Genomic DNA, 27,367 nt, shown 5'->3' with positions numbered 1-27,367 from the left:
ACATGAAATGTGAAAACGATGTGTTAATAAAGAAAATAACAACTTAATAATTAATCACAAAAAAAGAAGTAAATATAATAATTATATATATAATTCGATTAAATTTAAATAACGTAGTACATCTACAGAAGAGAGAAAATTATGTCACAAGTCGTTGTTATTGCCAATACTATTAAATACATGTCGAGATGGAAAAACGATCGGAATATGACAGAGATACATTAATGCGATGTGCATCGACGAATCCGCAATGAAAAATATCCATGTGCGATACTTTCTGAGGTTTCTCCGACCCCAAACGATTTTTTCTTGACAAACTGGTAATGCAATCAAAATGAAAGTTCTATACTTGTTGAAATAATAATGTAAAGAAAATTGATGAGTTCTTCCAAAACGATTGCATATTATTTTTTTTTCTATTCATATGTTACATATGTATGTACATACACACGAGTATCATTAGCTTTATCTTCTTTAGAAACGTGCAATCACTTATAATAAATATAATTTTATATATAATAATATAAAATTAGATAAAATGTATATATAATTATATAGAATAACCTTTTCTCACGTCCTCGTCCGTAATATTTCAAACTCATAGACACTCGCTTGTGTAGCACGTGTTGCGCTTTAGCGTCGAGGGTGGTAGAGGGTCGTATCAGGATACGTTTGAACTTACCGTTGACCTGCACGCTCGTGGTGCTGTTGTTGAGGAAGCTGGCGTCGTTGTTATTCCCATTTCCGTGGACGCCATTGAGCTTTGGCTCCGATACGTTCTTCTCCGTGTTCTCGGCCGGCAATTCGATCCTCGTTTCCGTTTTATAACACGACTCCGACGCTTTCGCTTTGACGGGCTCGACGTAATGCTTAGAGATGAAGGATCGCTGGCCATTTTCTACCGGCGCGCAATCCGCCGAGGAGGACTTGCGATCCTGATCCGAGGTCACTTGCTGCTGGCCGCCGTTCTCCGTCTTCGAACCGCATTCGTTCTCGCTGGCGAACGCCGGATTGTCCGTGCCGGCGGCATCCGACATCTCTCGATCGTGTCGCCAAAAGCTACTGAGCTCTCACCTAATAACGCTCCCCTGATTTCGTCTGTCATGCGTCTCGTTCCTGTAAAAGAAAATCACATTATTATTTACAGCAAAAATTATTTTGTCAATTTATATTTTCGGAAATCGAGAATTGTCTCTTTTTTTAAAATAATGCTATTACAATCTTTGTATTACATTAAATTATTTATTTTATTCGACGGATTTTAAATTGTATAGCAGAAGAAATATCGAGGGAAATTATAAAGTTAATTTAACTTTCAATTCGCGACTGATCTCTCTTGTCAAAATTTCTTCTAAATATTCTCTAGGTTCTTTCGCCACTGTTAATCAAACTGTGAATTTGATTGATTAAACTTAATTATCGTTAGAGCTATTATAGAACTTGTCGAGCTATTTATCGAGCGCTAACTAACGTGGATTCGCGTCAATGACATCAGCGGTAGAGAAGCAGACTTGAGTATTTTCGCACGAGACAAGAGAGGGAGATATGAGAATCGCGTGTGTATATGTGTGTATGAGAAAGAGAGACGTTTTGCTGGCTTATCCTACCGATATCCTCGCGGAACGATTTATCGAACCTGTTTGCCGAATGCAAAAATCAATTACGTCTTAACGCTGACTCAATCGCAGCGCGGGACTATTAAAAAAAAGGAGAAAGATGTTTGCGGTCTGATCGCATCGCTGAATTGTTTCGGCTGGGTACGAGATGTCAAGAGTGAATCAGCAGCGAATCGCGATGAGAAATTTCGTGAGAAACATCCTTCGCTGCCGGCAAAGACGAATTCGCTATACCCTATGCTCGAGTCTTTCTCCTTGTTCTCTTGTGCGTTTTCTGCGAACCTCCCACCATCTTCAATCCCTCAATCTCTCGCGCAGGATAGTCTATTTGGATTATTTTTTTGACTTTGAACGGCGTCGAGCCAATAAACTGACGGGATCCGCCAGAGAAAAGAAACAATGAGGTTTAGTTCCCTTTTAACCGCTGAAGAACCCGACGATGGAAAGCGTCGTTTCTCTCGAAGCAACCACTTCAGCCGAAATGAATCTCTTCGAACGTTTAAGAATCAAATAAACATCCTAACATCTAATGAGCTTTTAACGCGGCAATTTCCAGCTCCTTTTTTTGCTGCTTAATGCACACGTGAGATCTTTTTCTGCTATTTGCATTATTATCTATAGTTATGTATCGAAACGTAGGATTGGACGCATGCACAACGTTGCGTAATACAACGCGTAAGTCTAATTTGTTTACAAAAAGTAGATATACTAACGATGAGACTAAGACCTTGAAGAATAAGCAAAAACGTTGAATGATTTGATCTTTTTCAGAATAATATAAACATCTTTCTACAATTTCTTGTCTACCTACTTTATGTTTTTTAATTCATCGATTTCTTAATTGCTGTTGATTGAATTGACAAAAGATTTAAAGCTAAGCTATTGCATGATTCAATCAATTGATAAAAAAGCAAAATGTTATATAAATGTATTTATTTATAATTTTGTTTACACGGAGGTACACAATTTCCAAGATTCTCGATAGATTCGTCTTTATGCGTTCATTCTCGTTGAAGCAACACGTAGGTATTTCTGGCCGGATTCAATCTTATTTTTGTAGAGGATGCGACTCTCGAAGAAGCGCGGTGAGTCAGTCCGACATCTAGCCAGCTAGTAATATTCTTGACTATATGCGGCGATTTTCAAGACACCCTGTAGGCACGCTCGGAACGGACGAGTGTGTGTTTGCGAGTGTACATATAAACCGTCCAAGGTATATACTGCACCGAAAGTGGTTGACCCTGAGAGAGCTCGGCATAAAGGACTGATTCACCCCGGAGCTAACGCGAAGAGTCCTCTCGAGGAAGGAGCTCGACGTTTACCCGGCTCGATTTTGTGCGCGATCTTTCTTCCGTCACATCATCTATGCGGGAGGGATATAGCAGTAGCATATTAAGATTTTCTGAGAAGTCACGAGAATTGCTTTCGAATATTTCACTCCTTTAATATACATAGATCAGGAGCTTTGCGTCGAATGAGCAGCAGACATCAAATTATATAACAGAGTTTTTTATCTTATATTTCATTTTGTATTTTCATGTATTTATGAGGAAAAACAATTACACTAATAGCAATTAACACATAGTTTTTTTTATAATGGTGCTATTTTTGTATTAATATTAATAACTTCTGATTGCTGATTTGCAATGGATGCGCCAAGATAACGCTAGATAGAGCGCATTAACTTTTAATACCGTAATAATGTTCGCGCGAGGTAACGTTCTTCATATAATCGTTTCCTTTTATCTCAAAACGTACAATTATCTCGAAAATGACCAATTAATTAAATCCTCTCTTTCCGTCTGTCATATATCACAGTCTATAATTTAACTAAATGTGTATACTTTGTTACGTTATCTTTTTTTTCGCACTTCACTACAACGCGTATGTTCTGTTACAAAAAAATTCGACGTATCTTACATATTTCAGTGAAAGTGTCTTACGTTCGCGAAAAAAAGTGCAATCGTAACATCGTTCCGTATCTGTGGTTTCTCCGGGGTGAACTTATAATTAGATCAAAAAGCTATAACAAAGTCATTAAACGTACGCGTAATTAAAAATCTTCTATATATTTTCTATAAAAAGTTTTATAAAATATAATAGTAATTTAACATTTTTTTCATATATCATTAAATACTCTTGAAAAACTATATTTGTAAATTAAATTTCAAATTTGATATGATACAAATACATACCATTACAATCATATTATACAAAATAAGATTATTCGTAATTCGTGACATATCGAAAAGAACGTGATTTTTTGTGTAAAAATAATTTTAAAAAGTAGAAAGATAATTTTAAGATTTTTTTCTCAAGAATTAAATTTCGTATAAAAAATTATTGTATATACTTCCCATTTATTTAATTTTTACATAAAAGATTACATTCTCGCTAAGGTCGTACTATATAACTTACGTTTTATTCTGTATAATATTAATTATAAAAATGTTTATGCAATTTTACGATGTTAAAAAGATTTTAAAATAAGAGATATTTTAAAATGAAATTTGTTAGGCAGTGATTTATTTCATATAAAGGATAATATAATACTTTTCATATATCCTGTACGATATTCTCCGCTAGATCGCTAGGATAAAAATTTGAGCTCGCGTGATTCAGCGTGACGTGTTAGAATTAATCCGCTTGAAAGGCGTACATTTGCGACTCGCGATTACGATCACTGGATATAAAAGCGAGATAATTGTATTAAAATTCTTGGGGATTCGCACGATAAACTTCTATTCATCTTGGCGAGCAGATCGCCAGGAACGAATCCATATCGCTGCTGGACCGTTCCGTGAAAAAGGACTGAGAAACGTTATCGTGAGTAACCATGAAGCACGATTATCCTCGAACGACCCGAGAAAGATTCCTCGTTGTTAAAGGACATTCTTCAACGCGACATTGCCTATAATTTACGAGACTTGCCTTCTGATACGACTCGCTCTACCGAGCTCAAAGACTTTCACCTTGATCGCAATCGCGAACGAATCTTGCGTAACTTTTTCTCTTTTTAGCATTATCTATGCATATTTGCTATTCGGTTAAACTCCAATTACGCCATAAGACAATACCATGTGATTTGATATATAGATAATCCCGAACATTATATATGTAATAATATTACATATACATTTATGATTGTATTATATAATGATAAAAAGTAGGTATCATTTAAACATATCATATCAAATGGCAAGAAAATTGATTTTTTTATCAAATAAAATTCGATATGTCAAAGTTGCAACTTTACTCTCAACATATAATTTTCATCATGAGAATGTAATATGTTATTCAATGCAATGTCTAGACCACTTGAATGTATTGCATTACCCACGGCAACCTCTGTATTAGCATTAATGAACAAAGGGATTACAGTGGAAAACGACTGTAGAAATCACGAGAGCAGGGCAGCACGACAGGAAGGTATCCACCTTTTCCTGCGTCTGTTTTCAAAACGTTGTTTTAACAGTTTACTATTACATTTCTCAGATCGTGACTTGGGTCTACATGACACATTCTCTCTCAGTAATTTAATTCTATATTTATTGCATTGATAAGAGTAATAATGTTCTCGCGAGCTCTAGTTGGTCCTTAGAAATTTGCGTTGATAGTTAATCGAGGACAATGTTCCTTGCTTGACAAATGAAACAGCTGCAAAAGGGCCAGGATTATTATTGCGAGTTGCGATGAAGCTGATCGAAGGATTCCGCGTATTTTAATATCGCGCGAGTACCAGAGACCAGTTCTGCTTGTTTTCCCCACACACTTCGTTGCCTGTCGGACCTTCGGAAACAGTTGAATTTACCGATGTCCTTAGGCTAGCGAGAAGAGACAGTCTTAGGTATATCCGAAACAGATTTTCTTGTCCTTTAGCTCGTAAAACTAAAACGTGTTGACCAGATGTCTTATTATACCTCTCTATATTGTTCAGAAAATACTGCTCTTTTTAAGATTTATAGACATTATATATCATGTTGGGAAGTAATATAATCCTTTTTTTTTTTATGAAAGTATATTTCAATTTTTGCAAAATGTTTACAATTTTCAATCTATAAGGAAAATGTAGAAAATTGAAAAATTTATAAAATGTATATATATAATATAGAGTTTTATCTGGAAAAATCATTTAGAAATTGTTAACATAATATATTTAACATCAATATCTCTCTCATATGCAACGATCTAATATTTTGAGAAAAGTATGCCTATATAATAAGGAACATTAATAGCGGACGGATTTAACCAGGCTAACCAAGCTTATATAAAATCTCCACTTGCGGTGTGAAAGTACCGTGTCTTTTATCGAAAGAGCGCGCATCTTCGCGCGCGAGCGCAAACGTCGATTATTCGCATGTGTCATAGTAAATGTAAGATTCCCGTATTATTGCATTTATCGATCGAACTAAGATGAATCGGCCGTCATTCGATGCAGACGAACGGACAGTTATAAAACCATTGTATGCTTAATTATAAGTGTAACCGGTCAATTTCACGGTGAGCGCGAACGATGATTCGGTTCCATTGTACCGAAGTCTTTAACAAGACTGTGGTTCTTCTTCTTGTTCCGAAAGCGAGTATCCGAATCGAAGAAGTATGCCAACAGTCGCATCGATTACGTTCTCTTTAGAAGATAAAACGACATGGTATGTATGTGTGTATGCATGCGCGGATGCACATCTTATGCAACCACGATGTCTGGAATCCTCAAAATGTCAAAGGTTTACTGTATACGTTAGTAAATGTACATCGTGCTTTCTTGTCGCATTGCAATGCTTTCTTTACACTGCAGACTTTACACTCAGCTACAATTATTCAAATTCAAATAGCCTTAAAGTAGCTCAATCAATGATCAAACTTTTTACGAAACGCAAAGCAGTTTCTATGTGCACATATGTGTATGTGTGTATGTGTATTTAAAATAATAAAACGAAAATGTAAAATATTAATTAAAATTAATATAAAATATTAAATTTATGAAACAAAAGTAACGATATAAAAATCTTCGAAATTTAATTGCTAGAATTCGACATTTGCTTTAATAAATGTCATTGCCCTAAATTGTGCAGTTCACTGCACAATAACGCAGCATTCAGACATCCGCAATGACCTTTCTGTAACACGAAAGCAGCCGACAGCAGAACGGTGATGATAATGACGATGACGACGACGACGACGACGACGACGACGACGATGATGATGACGACAATGATGATAGGGCTGAGACTCTCTGAGGCACATCCTCACTTGCAGGCAACCTATAGTCTTGCTTCCATCGAGGCTGCGTTACCCAAGATACTTTACTTTCTACATTCCTCGCAAGACAATACGTACACCTACATAACCCGTTCGTCCGTGTACCTGTCTGTATAAGACGAGACATAGTTATTCAGGTCTGGCGAACAGACGACAATTACCGAACATTCAAATCTCTCTCTTCCTCATTTTAATTTAATTATAAAATATTATCGAAATAATATTTAAAAAATAATTGTTTCAATATTATACACATAAATGCACATAATGTTGATCTTTTTATTCTATATAAAAAAATGTTTATAATTATTTAATATAATGGATTATATTCTGGATCGGTAATCGACGAAAGTGAGAGTATCACTAACGAAATCAGGAAGCGTTATTAAAGCGAGCATGGTTCGTCAACATTCTAATTAACATCAGTATACAGTCATTTGATAAATTTGCACATGGTAAAATTTGTTAATGACCAGACGCGCATCGAATCCAGTTGAATTCCGATTAAATTAGATAAATTAACATACAACACAGGCAAGAATCCGGAATAGTCTAGTCGACTCAAGCACGATACAATATTTATCCCTGTTTTTATTCGTGAGAAAAGCTCTGCTTTCGCTGACAATTACCTCAGATGTAACTTCGGCATTGCAAGGTCTTACATCTGAGTTATGCTGGATAGCATATTTATGATTAAGATCTGACGAGAGAATTGCCTTTTTTGTCACGTCCGCAGTCGTTATCCCATTAATTCGTCTCGTAATGCAATTGCTCGGATCTGTAATACCGCTATTACGGAAGAATACCGGTGATTGCCGCGGAAGATTACGGATTAATGCAGAAACCAGGCAAAGAGATATCATATGTGAGGTAAAAACTGTTAACGAGAGAATAATTAGAGTAGATGAAGAGCGCAATAAATCGTCATGTTCCATCTCCTTTTTTTGACGCAATAATCATCAACTAATATATTATTCAGTTAAAAAAAATAGATTCTTTGTTTTTGAAGAAAAAAACCTTCATTAATTTAAAAGCATATATGTATATATGCACTTTTAATAAATAATGTTTAATCATGGAAACTGATAGCATTTTAATGAAGTTAATAGATTTTAATATCTTACATTAAGAGGAAATTATTTTTGATACTCATTAGTAATAATTAAGAGAAATTGTAAATGACCGTGATGATGCTGACTTGAATTTCAGAATTTAATTTCTAACAATCCATAGCTGTGCACAATTACAGTGCGCATATCTGGGATTATCATGTGTTAAGATTAGCGGCTATTCATAATCCATTAGAAAATGATTACTGCATTTATATCGGAATAGTGAGATTATTTCCCACTAACCTGGCGATAAAAGTTAAAGGAGAGAATTGGTGTTTAAAGTGTAAAAAGACTGACGCATGACATAAAATCTTTTAAGAAGTATAAATGTATACGTATACGATAAAAGTACACGTATTTATGCTGTAATAGGCGTATTTACTGTATTATTTAAGGAGAAAAAAGAATGGTACTTCTCGTAAAACATAAACGAAACATAAAGGATAATTTGTGAGATATAAAATAAAGTGAATTCTTAACATTTAGCGTAGTTATATTCTAACATTGCACGAACAGTTTAGAATCGCGTGCTTGAGTTCACTTCAGATGTGCAACGATGAAAAAGACTTAAATGCTTGGCGAACGGATAAGCAAAGACTTATGAATCTGTTGAAGTCACTGCTTACTCGTCCAAGTATTAAAGTCTTTTTCATTATTGCACTTCTGGAAACATTCATGTTTGTGTACATAATTAGTATTTGTATTCTTCAGAATCAAATATTTTCAGATTCTAGTTTTAAACATTATTATGTATTATAGTGCTTTTGCTTTTAATATATAAATTTATATACGCACTTAACGCTAATTTTTTGCACAATTTTATATCACTGCAAAATATCAATTTAAGCTTGCAATTATAAACGTTCGTGCAATGTTAGAATCGATTGTAATTCCTTTCACATAAATTTGAGTCACGCGATACATTTTAATCCGCGAATGCAATCTGTGATTTGATATCGGGTTTAATTGTTATATTTTTAATTTTGTGAAACATAATTATTTGAAATTGCTATGAAATACCGTACATGCTTAATTCTCGCCGAGTTCTCCCACTGAGTTCTTTCGCAAATTTTAAAATAACCACTTACGTGCGAACAATGCGTTATAATCTATAATAGTATAATATAGTGTTGAAACGCATGAATAAAGTATCCGCTTGTCACCGTTTTGCTCGACAAAAATGCGAACGCTACTTGATTATTAGATACATGGGAAAAATAATATCGTTAAGAAGCAGAAAAAATCCTGACAGCAATCTGTAACGGCCTTGCGCTCAACGAGACGCTCACCCTTTCTCGTCCAGTGATCACGGACGACATTGTGAAAAGAAATATGTGCATACGGAATCCCGCATTTGAATCTCTTAGTCGCAGACGTTTATGTTATTTATTTCGAATAAATGTACTTCAATTTGTTTAAAGATGCGAGATAATACGAGCAAAAATCACGCGTTGTTAGCACGTCGCGAGATAATACTAAAAGTGCGAATGACACAAATGAAACCCGAAAACATTTAAAGGAACAGTTTAACCGCGTGATTGCACTGTTAATAGTTAAAATCGAATATTGCATAATATGCCCTTGAACGAAATCCTCGACGAGACATTATCATAAAAATTAGATTCAACGCGTTAACAGATGGGAAATAAGTGACATATTGTTTTTGCACATTAACGTACTCGGAAAGTCATTCTACCATGAGACACATCCCTAGCGGAAAGAAATGTTCTCTCTGGCTTTTCTTTGCAAGTTAGTAGCGCGAAAAAGTATTTTGATCGATGGCGTAACGAGAAAGTATCATTCGAATTAAATTTATATAATAGCAAAATTATTAATTAGATGGCTTGTTACAAGACCCGTGCGATGATATAATCTAGAGGGACTAGTAATTTCTCTCGATAATTATGCAGATATCTAGGAGGGAGCCAAAACGCGAAATAAAGTGACGGAAATAGACCTAGACGAAAAACGAATCACGTTCGTAATCGCCGAGATTCGCATACCAGGCATAGAGTAAGTACTTGGAAAAATCTTGATGCTGATCACGCGCCTCTCTCGCGACGACGGGAAATTGTCTAGGCTCTTTGTAAATTCAAGTGTGCAATTCCGCAGAGAGAATTTTTCTCGCCTTTTTCCAGCTTTAGCATTTTTCTTGCGAGTCGTAAAAGACGTGATTAATCTTTTAACATTTTTCCCGTTTCCGTTGTTTTATTTTATATTAGATATGCACTTAAGTGTACAGAGAGAGAGAGAGCTTTGCTTTCAAAAACATGGAGTAGTTGCAATAAATCAATATGACTAAACATGTCAGATTCTATATTAATGATTAGATGAATAAACGTTAATATACTTTTAGATACAGATCGAATGTGTCTGCAGCAAACTAATAATAACTTTCCGCGTGTTCCTTAACGTTAAACAGCCAATTATGAGATTTTAATTAAACACGGCATAACTGCATTTGGAAAGTGCCTTTCGTGCAAATTCCTTTCGCCGATGGATCAAATGAGAGGAATACCAAAGTACCAAAGTGACTGTATGTACGTCGAATACTGCTTTTTTCACATTCAATGATAAAAATGCTTAAGTAAAGAGAGAAAAGCGAATACGTATGAAAACCTGTTTTCGAGCAAAACGATAAACTGCATAATAAATTTTTTTTTGATAAACCTGTTCGATAAAAACGGTTTTTTCAATTAATCTATATCTATACTAATATACATATAAAGAGGTGAAATTTGTTGGTTTCATTGTTCGAGGTAATCTTAGAAACTATTATACTGAATTGATTTGAAAACATTTTTCACTGGTGGATAGTTTAGATCTTCCTCAGTAACATAGGCTATAAAGTTCGGCGCGTCCAATAATAATTTTTTGAAATAATAATTAATTTGGACGCTACTAATTTAAATTTTATTTTGTATGTTACAGACAATATGAATTTCGGAATACCATTAAAAATATCAACCATAATTTGGCGATCCTGACAATCTGAGAGGAGGAGAAAGCCTAGGAGAGGCACTGGCAGAGCAATTCTAAGGTGAATATATAATTAATTATTATTGTTATAACATTAAATATAAAGTTCGGCGCGTTCAATAATAATTTTTTTAAATAGAAAATTAATTTGAATGCTGCTATAATTTAAATTTTATATTTGTATGTTACAGACAACGTAAAATTCGGGAGTGCCGTTAAAAGTATCGCGCGTACAAGTGCGGGAGTGCCGTTAAAAATATCGCGCGTTTTAGTTAATGAACTTTGATGACTCTGACAAAGAGGAGGAGACCTTGGAGAGGCATCGGGCACCGGCAGAGCAACTCTAAGGTGAGTATCGTTATTTGTGTATTAATTATTATAAATTACATTAATTCAGTTTATTTATTTGAACCATTTAACCAAGGAAACTTATTATATATTATATATATTATTATATATTATATAAATTGTTAAGAGACATTATATAAATCTTATACTACTTCAACTATTTTTTTTAATATAAGAGTTTTAATATAAGAGTTTTAACTAAATTTTTTTTAATTTATAAAAGTATTTTACTATATATTTATTTATAGTTTATCATTATTATGCATTAAATAGAAAGTTTGGTGCATCCAATAATAATTTTTTGATATAATAATTAATTTGAACGCTGTTATAATTTAGATTTTATATTCGTATGTTACAGATAACACAACTTGAACATCAACTACTCCGCTGTTGCGCGTCGGTGTCGGTGAGTGAGATAAATAATTTTATTTAGTTTTGAGGTAACGGATTTATAGATTGTAGTTGTAGCTTGTAGATTGTAGATTGATTCGTTACCTTGAAATGTATGAATAAATTAATCAGTTTAATCTTATTTAGATTAGACTTTTTGATAATTTATTGCACCTACATGATTAAAGCATATTACACGTACAAGTGTAACTTAAAATATAATAATATAATTGAAATATGGTATAATGATATGTCGTTTATAAATCGGTCGGTATCGCGACAAAAATGCGACCGTCGGCCTTATCGAACGACATAATTAATATATTTAAATAAAAATTTTTTCTTGGAAATAGAATGCGTTATGCAAAGTACAATTCCATTAATATTTACATTTATGTATATCTATTCCAAGCCGAGCTCAAAGAGACAGAGAGATATTTAATCAAAAAACATTTTTTTTACAATTGTTATTATTCAATGATTGACACATACTTTTACAAGATGATTACATCACTTTAACATTAATATATATTTTATTATCTCCGAAGAGGTTCATAGTGAGCCTTTGTGAAACTGAAATGATAGAAATAAAATATTTGATACATGTGTGGCATAAAATAAAATCAGGACAAGCATTTCTTCCGGAATGATTATACGCTTTATCCTACATTGAGATGTTTTTGGAAAAGCATCCTCTTCCGGCACGGCGATATGAGATTGGAAAACGAGGATCGGTTGAGACCGGATCGGTTTGATTAGAAAGTGGGACAGGCTTGCAGTAGCGCGATACGGTTCCCCGGGGGCCTTGTCGACCCACACTTGCATAAGGTCCATGTCGCGTATCTCCGTATTCGTACATACATATTCATGTTTCGATGTCATACGTGTATGCGTGCGTATGCGCGTGTGTGGGTGCTGAACACGGGTACGTGCCTACACGCGCGAGAAACCCACCCGATATATAAACTGCATCGCGAAATGAAGCTTACGATCGCCTGGAGGAGGCTGCAGCTTGCAATGGTCGAGGAAGGCATATTGCCATAACGACATTCCACGATAAACTACGTGATTTAGTTATAGGCTGTTTCATGCGTCATCGTTCGAGGCTTGCGCCTTTTTTCCCAGGTGCATATCTCGCGTTGCACCAGGAAGAAGATGCATCGCGATCGGGAACGATGTAACCGTCGGAATAATCGTCGACGACGAATGAAGTTTTTCGCGAAAACATTGCATCGTAATTTTTATCATCGTCGTTGAATTTTTAAAATTGCACACTGGTCGATTGGCGAGGAATGTAACATTATTCTCGGCATAATCATTATTACATTTAACAGCGCCATGATCTTATCGTAAAACTCTGTTCTATTCGATTTTTTATTACACGGTTCCAATGATAAAAATTCATTGATTAATCTATGTATGTGCTACATGCGAGCCATAAATATAATTGATGTTTCCATAGTGCAAATTCAAGAAGTTATCTCCGACTGTTGAGCTAAACGAGCGTTTCAGACAGGGAGATTTCGATAAAACATGAATAATATCGCGCATACCAGAGTCCGGTATTATACATTTGGACGTGGAATTTAATTATATGACCATAATCGGTCGCGAACGCGCGACACCGAGTCGACGACGTCGAAATGAAAGTAGCGACCGATCGCGAGACAGATACACGCAGTGGGCGAAAAAGAGAGAGGAGGTGCACAATGACGAGGAGAGAAGGAACGACCTTGCTGCAGACAAGTCTAATGCAACTAGGCGCGGTCTGGCTACGTCTCGCTGATGATCATTTCGATTTCATTAAAACGGAGTGCATTAAAACGTTCGTGAAATCATTATGTTGCATTTGGCCGGTAATGAGCGTGGAACGACTACCCGTAAGATAAGCGTGTGCAGCGATTATTTCGATCTGTCGAGTGTAGAAGCGGATGCGAAGGCATCTCTAGAATGGAAAGAATTTTTAGGATTATCGGAAGAATGTTTTCCTGTCAACTCGTCTCGGTCATTACTTTTACATTTTATTTTACGTACAATTTCTATTTCGGGGACAGGAAGTATAATCACGTGGGAACAATATTGGATGGTTCGACAAGCATGTATATTCGTTTCTTGAATGGAAGTTGAACAAAATGTTCAAACAATAGAGATAAATGAAAGCAAGTAGGTAGGAATTTCCTGCAAATCCCATATCAAAATCAAACTTTCGCAAATCGTTGATATTATCATTCGCTATATACTTCATTTTATTATAATCATTATACATTTTCAACGTAAAGTTTTACAACATTTTCAAAATCAAATGATGAGAATGATTGAAAAGAAGATTATTAAATATAATTATTAAATACATACATATATGTGTTGCTTCAAAATATTATAAGAGTGGTATTGGATAATTTCATCGATTTGTGTATCATTTTAGTTAAGATCTACTTACTCATTTACTTAAATAAAGCTCAATTGTTATCGCGTACAGTCATATACATGTATTATTGGATATCGTGAAAGTATTTGAAAGTACTTATGAATCTTTTATTGTTAGCTATCACCGACTGGATTGGCGCGTGCGACTTTTTGAGCCGTGCAACGCAGAGTGTCTTGCTTTCACTCGCGAATTATATAATTTGCAGGAATGTTCCGCGACGCGCGAGATCGCCGACAAAACATTACCGCATCATTTTTCACCGCTTTCATGCTCTGCGTAAAAAAAAAAAGAAAACAATTTATTCGCACACGAACCGCGATTGTAAGAACAGATATGTTTGCTAGCCGGATGATCTATCGAGGAGCATCAAGCTTGACCTTGAGTAGTATTCTATTATGTTGGAGCTAACCCGTGGTCACCCGTGGAACGAATTGTCGTTTCCTGAATGAGGAAACAAGCTTTTTTATATGCTACAATGTTGCTTACTCGCTTCGCACTGGCGCCACACGCATTTTTATCACTTATCGTGTTGAAACATATTTTCTCTTCAAGGAAATTTTATTCATTTTTTTTTCAAGTAAATGAAAAAATTAAATTAAATATATAATTAAAAACATAATTTAGATTGCATTTTTTCAGATAGGTTTTCTGATTCTTCTTTTAAAGGCAAATTCGTTTTTTTGGGGAGATAGAAAACTTGGAAATTACAAAGTGACCTTCTATTTTAAGAACTTCTTTCAGAAACCATATTAAGACGAAACTGAAAAAAAAGGTTCGAAAAAGTATCATGTTATGCTTCAAGATGACGTATAGTATTATATTGCTGCACACATGTTGAAAATTTTACAGCGAGTTTAAAGTTACAAATCACTATCCAATTCTGTTTGCCATAAAGTTTTCACTTTTTTGGACTAATAAAAAAGTTTAAAGTAAAAGGATTTTTCTTAAAAAGATCATAAATAGTTGTAATCTGAATAATTTTTTTGCAAGAAATAAATTTTATCATAATAAATTAAGTGTGATGTTTGAGCCATAATAAACAGTATTTTTATAAAGTTTTTACACTGTTATTTTAAATAATTTTTTTACGAATAAATGTTTGTAAATCTAATATTCTTGTTTTACTTTAAGTAGTTTGATCTTTATTATATATTTTATATACTTAAGATAAGTTATATTACATTTTATGTAATATATTTTATCTATGTTATATTATACTAGACTTTGTTAAACAAATTTATCTTTGTTATCATGTGGGGTAGAAAATCCAATAAATGGAAGACCAAACAATAGTTGCTGGACCGTCCGAGAATGATGCTATGTTTCTCAGAAATAGTAACTTAAATCAGGTAGAATAATAGAGATAATAGGTAGAGAGAATATAGATTTAGGAAACATCTTTTCTGTAACCTTGTGGACCTGACTTACAATTAGTCTTTCGAAATATATGTTACGCAAATGAAACTGAATAACGCATATTGGTGACCTTAAAATAGATTGTGAATACGTGTTTCTCAATATCATTTAAATACGACCTATCTATTTGCAATCAATATGCCGCATATGCTGCGTTTTCTGAATAAACCTCCAACAATTTGCCTTTGGAAATTCCACAAAATCCTTTGAATCACGTTTCTTAAGAAAGAACTGCGTCGTGATTTAAAAATATTCTTCGTCTCGATCTTCGACTTGCAAATGTAGTTACGCGTATTCTATAAATAGTCTTGCAAAAGCATTGTTTTTTTTTTATTTATTCTCCAGAAATTGAGACATAATGAATGTAATTGGAAAAAATTAGTTTGATCGAATCATTCCGTAATATTTCCATTTATAATAGCCGTAGAACGCTCACACTTGTTGCTGAAGGACGTGGGAAAAATTCGCGGTACGTTTTTTTATTTTTTTAGATATTTACGTACTTATTGTGGAATGTGTTTCACGGTATTACGCTTCAAATCCGTACAATTTGTGTCGGTTTTATTTCGTTTCGAGTGTGTAACTTCGGTGTCGGCCTTCGATGTCGCCGTAATGATTTTGCGCCGAGATCGGAAGTATAATTAAAATAAGAGAGCTATTGTTTGTCACTCAACAAGATCACATGTTACGATGATCGGACGTTGATTCGTCGTTCGGTTAACGCTACCGATCGAGTTGGAAGAATTTATTCGCGTTATAACGACTAGTTCATGGATTACGAAACATCGTCGAGGTTGCGAAACTCGGCCGTTTAAGGTGAAACTAACGCGGCTTATTATAGCGAGTCATTTAACATCACTAATCTCGCAAATTAATAATTTGCTATCTCAGTCGCAACGCAATTAACACGGTTGCCCAAATTGTCGGAAATCGTTGGAAATCAGTGTCTCATTATTTCGCTCGTGTGTTTGTAGTGTTAATAAAATTTAAGTTTCTAATTATAAACGAACTAGAATTAAATAAAAATATCAGTATTTCGTATATTTAGAAAATTTTCAAAGAGAAACAAGATACATATGTGTAATATATAATTAAAATTACTCAATAACAATCTTTATAGTTCCTAGAATAGGAAATAATTTTTATTTCGATAAAATGATTTCGACCAAATATAAAAAGTTAAAAAATAAAAAGGATTAAAAATTCTTTCAAAGGGAGGGATATACTTTTTGAGAAAAATTTGTATTCGAAATATCAAGTATCTTTCCAAATTATTTTTGTTTTACCGCAATAATACAGCGACTTTTCTCAAACTTCTCCCGTATTTTACATTCTATACTTTCCATAGACAGTCTGCCTTTCTATAGACAAGACTTTTATCATCTATATCGCGCATTCTTTCGAATTTGATCATAGGGGAGATCCATTGTTCGCGCAACCGGATTTCGCGGATCAAGAGATTAGATTCTCTGGTCAGTGAAACGAAACTGTAACGCCAACTCCGAGTCGGAACAGCATTGCTGAAGTCGATCGGACATTGGCAGCGAGTGAAAGTGTCGCCAGGTCGTGCGTATTATTGTATGTACCCACATGCGATCGATATCTAATCAATTTCAAGCTTACCAAACCTCGATCTGACCGTACTGGGCGATGTGACACTGTTTTCCGTATTCCTGCTTCTGTTTTTGCGTCTTCGATCTCGCGTGTCTACGGATGCTTACTTATAATGACAGATTCTTCTACAAAAAAAATTTGCCAGCTCTTTTATTTAGTTTAAATTAAAGAATGATTTAGGAGCAAAAATTGAATTGGAGATTATCGAGGGTGTCAATTCTACAGGTTTTCTTGAATTTTGAAAATAAGATTGTGACGTGAGATTATGCGCGTACTACTTTCTATTTTTTGTGCAATTTTTACCTTTATAAATAAAACACTTATATGTGTGTGTATCTATGTCCGCGAAGGACGCGATACGACACGGAGGACGTTGTTCAATTACACGATTCGAATAAGTAGGTGTGTCGGTTTCCGTCAACGAACGGTACAAAATCTATACGAAGCATACGTATATATGCGGGTAATTACCGTTATACCGACGTACAAAGATAATGCAAGTAACATTGCACCGTTTTTCCACGACATTCTTTTCTAAAACCTCTTCATTGAATTCTAGAAGCAATTTAGCACAATTAAAACTACGTATGTGTACATTCGGTAGAAATTAAATTTGATTTCAAATGACAAAGTAATGCATGTATTTTGAATAAATTTAATCGTCCTCCGTTATTATGATAGGTTAGAGAAATTAATGATATACTCCGTTATATACACTGTGGTTTCGTTACAACCGCAAACATTACCACACTGTACGGTCTTAAGTTGAAACAAAACGCAAACTAAATAAGTACAACTTGACCCACAACGTGCAAGTTTGAGAGACATTACATAAAGATTTTATACGATAAATATCTAACCCGCAACATGATGTCTTTTTCAAGCATTCTAAAGTAGACATTTCTTTTTAATGAAAGAAAAAATCTTCATTTTTTAAGGAGTTACAAAATTTTGTTAAAATTTAATTTACCGTATAGTGTTGATTGCGGAAGAAAATAACATATTATCTAAAGATTCAGACAACAAAGAGTATTTATAAAAATTTACCAGTGCACATCTATAAAATAATCTTTCAGTTTACATTATCAATGGAGACAAACAGAGATAAAACTCTTTCTCTAATTTTGTTAATTATTATTGAAAACTTGAAATGTTTGAATAAATTGAATCGAGTTAAAAATGCAAGATAATTTCTTTGCCACTTGAACGTGAATTTATGAATGCATAAACTTTCACGAAAAATCATGCTGTATACCATAACGACTAATCGAGCTAATCAATTGACACGAGCGAGTGAAACTTTAATATATGTAACTAAACTAGTATTTATACATAGGAGTAGATACTGAATGTATGAGTTAAAGTACCATGAAAACGACGTTATTTATGATGAATAACATTATTCTGTGACGAACATTCACACGTTAAAAAGACGTAAAAAGACGATAAGAAAAATACGAGCGAAAAATATGACAAAAAAATAAATACTGATTCAAAGACTTCTCAGAAATAGCCACGATCTTCGCGGCTGTCAAGAATTCAAAATGACTTATGATCAGGGAAAGCTTAACTCGGCCTTAGAGGAATCTCGGCGAGGCAGCGCCAAGGACGACTTGATTCGCATAACTCCACCGCGGAAAGGTTAGCCTAATTAATGCGGTTGACCGATCGGTCGGATGATCCTCAATTTCGTTTTATTACTAGACATGAAAAACAGGAATTTAAATGTTCAGCTACATAGAAATACTTTTCTACGAAGAGACACGGGGGGTTAAAGTCGCATTCCTTTCAAGATGATAGTTGATGATATACCAAAGTAATTAATTATTATCACATGTACAATATATTATTGTCGCTATTTCTTTTTTATTACTTTTTTTATAAATTTGGAATAACATTTGCTTAACATTTATTTAAATTTTATTTCTCTCTTTCTTACTTTTTTTAAAATAAATATATAATATATCATATTATACAATTTTATATATTTAAAACACAATAAGTATAACTATTTTATTTGACTTGTTTATTATATTTTAGTTATACGTTTTCACTTTCTTATGATTACTTTTTATGTTTTCTTGTTTAGAATGCAAATATCAGCATCTATAGCGTTGAGCGCATTTAACATTATTTCAATTGTATTCCTCCTACAAGCTTTACACGCAATCGCAACATGAGAATTATGTAAAGCCATTTATTCTTAACGCAAATGATGAGTAAGAAGCGAGTGTATTTATACTTTCAAGGAGCAATTATTTTAGTCGACGTTGAGCTATTGTTAAATGACTAATGTCCTACGACGAATGTGTCTTAATTCATTAATTGATCTCCGACGTTTGCAGAGAGGTAATTCAACAAGTAAAATAAGTGCTGCAAGTGATAAGAAAAATGCACAATCGGTTGTCAATGAACCGGTTGTCATATTGTTAAATGACTAATGTCCTACGACGAATGTGTCTTAATTCATTAATTGATCTCCGACGTTTGCAGAGAGGTAATTCAACAAGTAAAATAAGTGCTGCAAGTGATAAGAAAAATGCACAATCGGTTGTCAATGAACGGCCGAGCGAGTGATGAGGCGGTCAATCGGTCAGAGGTACGTTCGGAGAAAGCTGGAGAGACGTCCTTAGGATGTCTGTGCAACATCATCAAGGTCGTTTTCCTCGATCGCCGGCGACGACGATTCCGCCGCGAAACCGTTAACCTAATTATTTATTGAACGGCCGATCGAGCGAATCGCATTTCTCGGACAGTAGCGGAGGTGGAAAATAACAGGAAACGTAGCGGGCATCGCGCATCGATCAAAATGATTGCGAACCGTGTAATCGGCCAATCGCCGACGTAAGTTTAGTATTTTTCATTTCGAACGACCGTTCATGTGCGCTCATTTGATTTATGAAACGCATCTTTCGTTCCAACATCAATTGCCACGTCTGTCCATTTTAATTTGAGTAATTCCTCCGGTGAATTGTATGCATTAGAAATGCGCGAAGGTGCTTTCTAATCTCTTTAAGACAGTTTCACAGATCTTTGATCAAATAAATGGTTGTTTCTCAGTAGCTTAATTATCGCAACGATTCCTTCCATCTTTGTCGTTTGGAAATTTCCTTCGCGTATAAAAGGAAAAGGGACAAAATGACCATTCGTGCAGTTGATTGTTGAATTGGATGTGTTTGAAACGGTACTTGTCTTCGCTTACCAAGGACGATTCGCGTATCTCAATTCTTTTGTGTGTCGTCTAACCCAGTTATAGTCGTCATGCGAACGTATATGCATGCAGTTACATATTTCTGTTTGTTCGGATGGGAAAATAGTGTCGCGAGAGAAGAGGAAGGGATCCCTCGAATACATTCCTTCGGACTATAATCTGACGTAACAGGTTTAACTGTCCCCGGCGCCATTTGGAGAACGGTGAACGGAAAACGACCGGCTGGCTGTAACGTGATAAGCAAACTAAAGTTTTTTTCGAGCTATTGACGTTGATGGTTTTTATAAATCAGTCGAAACAGCTGATGGGAAGAGTCGATAGCGTTATCTGCAACTTCCTGCTAACCGAACTCAATTTTATTCTCTTCATTTTTTATCTTTATTTTATTCGTAGAAATAATTCTGAAAAATTTCGTTTTTTATATGCTTAATGACTTGGTCCCGCTCTTAAGATAATTAATAATTTGGCAAAAGTAATAAAATAGCTTTTTACTATAAATACGATAGCTATTTTTATTTTTGAAGAATTTCTCGATATATGCTATTGACGTTGATGGCTTTTACAAATCAGTCGAAACAGTTGATGGGAAAAGTCGATAGCGTTATCTGCAACTTCCTGCTAATCGAACTCAACGTTATTCTTTTCATTTTTTATCTTTATTCTTTGAAATAACTCTAAAAAAATTCGTTCGATGCTATTTTTATTTTTGAAGAAATTCTCGATATATAAGAAATAAGACCGTTTTTTTCCGCTCAATTTGCTACGCTTTTCAAACTAAAATGTCACGTTTCATAAATTAATGATAGCAATGATTATTACGGATGGCCTTTTTCTTATCATTTGCAGTCGCACTGTCTTTATTTGGTCAAAACACTGGAACGAACAAAAGCGCAGTCAGCGAAGCGGCGCGCGGATAAAATCATCGACGCGATAAGAATATTATCCGTGCGAATGGCTCTCGTGACAAACTATCAATTACTATACTAACCAAGTACGTTGGGACGTCTATTGAGAAGTCGTAGACCCTCGTCGAAAGTCTAACATACGCCGGTAGAAACTCAAATGAAAGCTGTCCGATCAAGGGAGCGAGCGAGTGATCAAAGTGGGAGAATAAGACTCTCGATATGTGCGTACAATATGTACGCGTGTATACTGACGATTGATTTTTATAACTGTTTGTGCGAGTTTTTTTCTTCCTCGTCGGCCGCTTATAGAAATTCTTAATCACGAAGATCGATCATCGAATCCGATCGATCGCGGACACTCGCGAATTGACGTCTCGAGCGACGTCAAGTAAGAGATACCTTGTGTAACTGCATGCGAGGCTCTTCGATTCAAAGGAATCGACAAATCCGAGATTTTCACCGCGCGCCATTCAAGTGCGGAAAGAAAGAGGACGAGAACGACAACTTAATTTCGTCTGCTTTCAAGCAGATTTGCAAATCCCACTCGGTGTGGACCACTCAATTATTAGAAATCTACCGTATACACAGTCACTCGGTTCTTATCTCGCGAAAGCGTAGACAAGCTAGCACTTGAATTCAATTCACTTCACTCGAACCCGCAATGTTATCGGCGGAATGTACATACATATATATCTCGCTCGAACTCGTTTTCCTCCAGCGTATACGAAGTCGATCTCGAAGCCCGAACGAAGGGATTCCTGCGAGGTGACCCATATATCCTAACAACGTTTCACAAAGTGCTGACAGAGAACCGCGGCAAGAAAAAGTCCAGTTATCTCGGTACCGATATGTTAATTCAAAAGTAATAAGGTATTTAGCGAGGCCTCCTTCTCCCGATCCGGTTTCGAGAAGGACCGGCCGATGAGTCTCGGTCAGGTGAGCCAGACGAATTTTAAATGGTGAAAGTCCAGCCGATCACGCCCGAAATTTAAAAAAAAATGCGTCGTCCTATCGATATTTTTTTTTCTTTTGCGCAACGAGATCCGCGCGCAGGAATGAGATGAGAAACCGTCTGGACTTGCGAAAAGGTATTACGGTTTATCGGCGCGATAATTTATTGAAATTTACGACCTAACGATATATCTCTCGCTTCTCGAATCTTGCCGCGATGATGCATCGACGATGATATTTCATGATATATCGCGAATGACATCGCGTTCCATGTCAGATTTACGGAGTTTCTTGCGACGATTAATTATCATTTTTGTATGAGTGAATACAAAGTGGAGCATGAGCATTTATTTTAAAGTTAAATTTCTGAAGAGAAAACAAGGTTGCCTAAAACATTTTTTAAATAGCATTAAAATTTACCTCTTCATCTTCTAACAAGATACATAGCTGTCATATTATCAATATTAATAAATTTATCTATTAAGTCGATTCGTGATTTTAATTGATACTATTGCATTTTTTCCGATTCCTCATATATTGAACAATTATAAAATTGTTGAATAATCGAAGTCTCATACAAGAAATATATTCAAATGAAAGTGTACGCATAATTATACGGAAATAAAGACGCTGGGGCCTCACGCATACGTTATGTCAAACACTTATTCAACAGTCACGAAACAATACAAAATTTGCGAAACGTTCGCGATTCATGAAACGACGGTGCTCATATACGGTGTAGCTGCAGGTGCAGCCTCGTGATGTCAGCATCCATTGTTCAGCGACATTTGACGGTGGTAGAAACGCACGACCCGTGGATCTTATATATGTAGTGCAATGACTGTACGCCACTTTTACAGAGTATTTGTTCGAGCTGGAGTTGGTAATATATTCTTTTTCGGTCAACTCTCACCTCTCGTTGTCGAAATAGCACAACGTGTGTATGCAACGGTAGTTCAAACGAATTCATAGATGAATGCATATATGAATGTTAATATGAACTCTCTTAATTTCCTTAGGAAACGCACAAAATGACAAAAGATTTGGAATTTATTTTAATGAATTTATTTTGCGCAAGAAAGAGAAAGAAAGCTCTATATGGAATTCGTTCTTGCCCTTGAATGTTTATCGCGGTATCCAACGCTGGATCTCTTCTCTGACCTATATTTTTGAATGTTTTATAAAATTCGATATGGTAATCGAAATACAAATATTTTATGTCTGCATTATACAGAAATATCAACCATTTTTTAGACATATTTTTTCATTATCATGTACGAGTAGTATTTTTTACGAGAAAAAAACATTCAAAAATATAATGTTTATATGGAAAGTCGCATATTCATATGATTTATTTTAATATTGTAGACTAATTTATCTTTGCTGGTTTTTATTAATTTTTAAATATGGTCAGATATATTAATTGAGCGTTTAATATATCGAATTATATTTCATTTATATGAGAAAAATAGAAAATTGACAAATACATTAATATTTCTCTTAATCTAATTGTAAGATCTACATCTAACTAAATTCTTCCTGTCGCGATCTTATCAAGAAATTTAATTACGTCGTTTCCTAGAGAGTCAAACGTCAAATATAATTGAGTATTAATACGCCAAGCCGTATTGAATAAGAAAAAAAAAAAAAAAAAAAAAAACATTCGCTGCTTTCGACTTTCGACCGTAACCACGAGGCATAAAACTTTTACCGCGACATACGTTTTACAACCATAACGCGAACGCGATTCGGGAGGAAGAAATTCGTCAGGGTCCATCGGGAGTTTCGAGGCACCGGACGCATCGTTTGCAGCCGGTTCGACTACATTTCGTGACGACGCACATTCTCTCTCTTTCTCTCACATATGCATACACGCAATACCTACATATATAAGTCGCAAGTTTGTACACCCAGGTCCTGCACAAATACAAAGAGACTCCTTCGAGAGGGGTTCCGAATCTCTCCTCGTGCTTGTAAACGGATCCGATGAGGTCCGCTGGTAACCAGACAGAGACCACATGCAAAATACATGTGGAAAGCGATCGAGAACTTGTGGTTCACTTTACCAAGCCGCGGCTCGTTCGAATCTCTCGAGAACCTCGAATTCCACTTGCGTCGCGCGCTATTATCCAATGATTAATTCCGTCTTCTCGCTCACTTTGCATTTTGATACTCCGGAGGAATAATGGGCCACGATATAAGAAATTGCGCGAAATGGAGATTAATCGCGAACCCGCAGTTCGCACGATCCGTTCAGCATGACGCGTTTATTTTCTGCGTCCTGTTTACTGTAGATTGTAGAAGAGAGAGAGAGGAAGAAAAGGAAAGATGAGTAAGATTACTCGCGAATTCTTCGCATCGCATTAGATTATCTTTCGATGACATCATATTGCGACGAAGATATAAGTATAGTTGCGAATACATTTCCAATTTTAATTATTATTATATTTTAACGACAGATTTTTCAATCAATTGTAGATCAATTTTTCAGGAAAGAAAACTTATTTCAGATAATTAATTTTCGTGTTGACAAATAAATTAATGATTTTATTCCTTAAAGATAAATATAAGAGCGAATAAAAATTTCATAAAAATCTATGTTCAAAGATATAAACTTTTCTCTACAATTATTATTTTAGCTCATAACACACATTTAAATGAATTATACTAATATAAGTAATTAATTCTTTTTTAAAATTAATTTGTCTTTTTCTCTTGTTCGTGAGACGTTAAATTCCTGCGGGAATCCTATCATGGTGCTTCAGAGTCACGATATGCTGAAGCGCGGTTGAGATTCCAGCATGGATATAACTACCCATGTATAAGCACAAATTCGTTCCCAACATTAGACTAACATGATTTGATCTCCGACGAGGTACACGTTCGTCCGTTCATTCATTCGTCTGCTTGCCCTAATCTTCCCTTCTCGGTCATGTGTGTGTGCTTGGAATAACAAATTCAAATAACTTCACCACTATCTGTCACTTATAATTCACCCGTCAAATAACTAAATGATTCCATTCGATTAATATTAAAGATGCTTTATTAAATATCGTGTAAACGATATATGATATATATCGAGATAAACGATTAATTGAAGTTTAAATTATGTATATTTTATTCGTTTCTTTAAACGGATATTTAATCAAAGAAAGTTATTGAAAGATGTTTATTAATATTTAATCGTTGGATATAATTTTGATGTAAAATATTAAAAAATAGAGAAATTCTTCTAAAGCTCGTAAATAACAAACGACAAATTAACAAAATGACAAATCACTTACCTCATAGTTATTCTGTCATCGTTAATCAACGTTTTTCCAAGTTTCCTCTTTACTTGTTTGTTCTTTGCTACTTCCTCATCTCCTAACATTCACACGATACTCACTTACGAAAATATGGATAATTACCATTGTACTAATTACCGGAATACGCGTGGCACTTTACTTAGCACTTCCGACGTTGATCGACAGCGACAAACACTATTTTATATCGCGACGCGCAAATCACGATTACATGAAGCTACGATTCGCTTGATATTGAAAAATCTCGCGGCCGAATTCACACAATGTTATTTTCATAATGAATAGTATACATATACACACACACATTTTAATTGATTCATTCGATCATTTTAGATTTGACAATTTTATTATCTCTCATTATATAACAAACGAATAGGTATGCACGTTAAAATTAGAAATAGATATATGCAGAATGCAAGAATTTATTGCTTTAAGATTGACGTTGAGTGGATGAATCATATGAAATATACACGTTTCAATGAATCAGTGGCACTACTATGCGAGTTAAGATAAAAGTTCAATAATCGTGAAAATTAATTAATCACGCGGATTGATAATCGTTACTTGTAATCATTGCAAAGGTTAATTGTGATGGATGTGTGATTTTGAGAAATATAATACAACACATATATTACTGTCACACTCGAGTCTCGTCGCGCGAATGACAACAAAACTTGAAGGATGATGTATATAAACAATAGCTTTCGCTATTGTGCGCGACCGTTTTGTCAAAATAAAATTCAGATATGTGTAGTATTAAATCTCTCCAAACGCAATTATTCTTTACGATTGTTACAAATAGCGATTATCAAGCCGCGTAACTAATTAATTTTCGCGATTAACGCGCCTCTAGTTTTAGCTCGCGTAGCATCGTCCTTGATCTTTAATTTTAACTTGTACATTTTATTCATGTTATAATGGAAGATAATAAAATTATTGAATGACTCAAATAAAATGTTTACATATATTATTCATTTGTGACAATAGTAAATTGCAGAAACTCGGCTACGCTTTTTTAATAAGAACGAATCATAACTTTATGTAACGATGATTTTTTTCGACGCAATGAAATAAAAATTACGTCGTGTGCGATTAACGTCAGAAGTGCCATGCGTATTCGGATAAATAATTAATGCCCATGCAATATTCATCGATCGTTTTTTTTTTTAATGAATATCGTGAAGAAGCAACAAAGAACAAACAAGGAAGAAGAAAGAAGAAGAAACCCAGAGAAGCGTCAGATAATAGAAACTTCGAGATGAGGTAAACGATTAATTATAATAAATTATAATTTTGTTAATTTATTATTTTCTTATCCGTGAAATTGATAAGAATTTAATTTCTGCCTTTTATGTTTTTTAATATGTAAAAACATATTTAAAATAAAATTTAGAGAAAAGAGAATATATAGAAAAATGATGGCAGAGATGATTATTGTCTGTAAATACGGCCTGTGTATATATAAAAATCGTCAAGTCAGGTGAACATCTCTAAGAATTGTGACGATATTTATGATCGTACGTACATATCGTATTGCTGCTACTGAGTATCAGATAAAGGGCGCGTAGGAATTGTAAGCTCTCGCATTGCTCTGCGCATTCAAATCACCGGTCAGTGCTCCGCTTGGCTATCTACTTCTGCTGCAAGCCGGGAATCGCACTGCTGCGCTTTCGTGCCGTGGAAATATTAACGCAAATTAAATGTTGTTTCGCAATTTTATGCACAGGATATGGCAATATTACGCTGAAATTATTATGCGATTAATTTGAGACGATAATTGCGCAGATAAGCGTAATATTGTCCTCAAAATCTTCCGGAGAATTTCTTATT

The 27,367-nt window shown here is 34.8% G+C and overlaps 1 protein-coding gene across 1 annotated transcript in view; it reads right to left on the bottom strand.

Moving 5' to 3' along the window:
- The window catches only part of LOC114939512 (uncharacterized), a 39,659-nt gene that overhangs the window by 11,457 nt on the left and 835 nt on the right, over positions 1–27,367 (bottom strand). The window contains 1 exon segment of the mRNA XM_029313813.2: positions 683–1,116. Within this exon segment, the coding sequence (XP_029169646.2) occupies positions 683–1,037 (355 nt within the window). The 5' untranslated portion in view covers positions 1,038–1,116.

The sequence above is a fragment of the Nylanderia fulva genome, unplaced genomic scaffold (genome assembly GCF_048542155.1).
Source record: "Nylanderia fulva isolate GAGA-0341 unplaced genomic scaffold, ASM4854215v1 Scaffold1, whole genome shotgun sequence".
Classification (NCBI taxonomy): Eukaryota; Metazoa; Arthropoda; class Insecta; order Hymenoptera; family Formicidae; genus Nylanderia; species Nylanderia fulva.
This window is presented reverse-complemented; position numbering and strand designations above follow the sequence as displayed.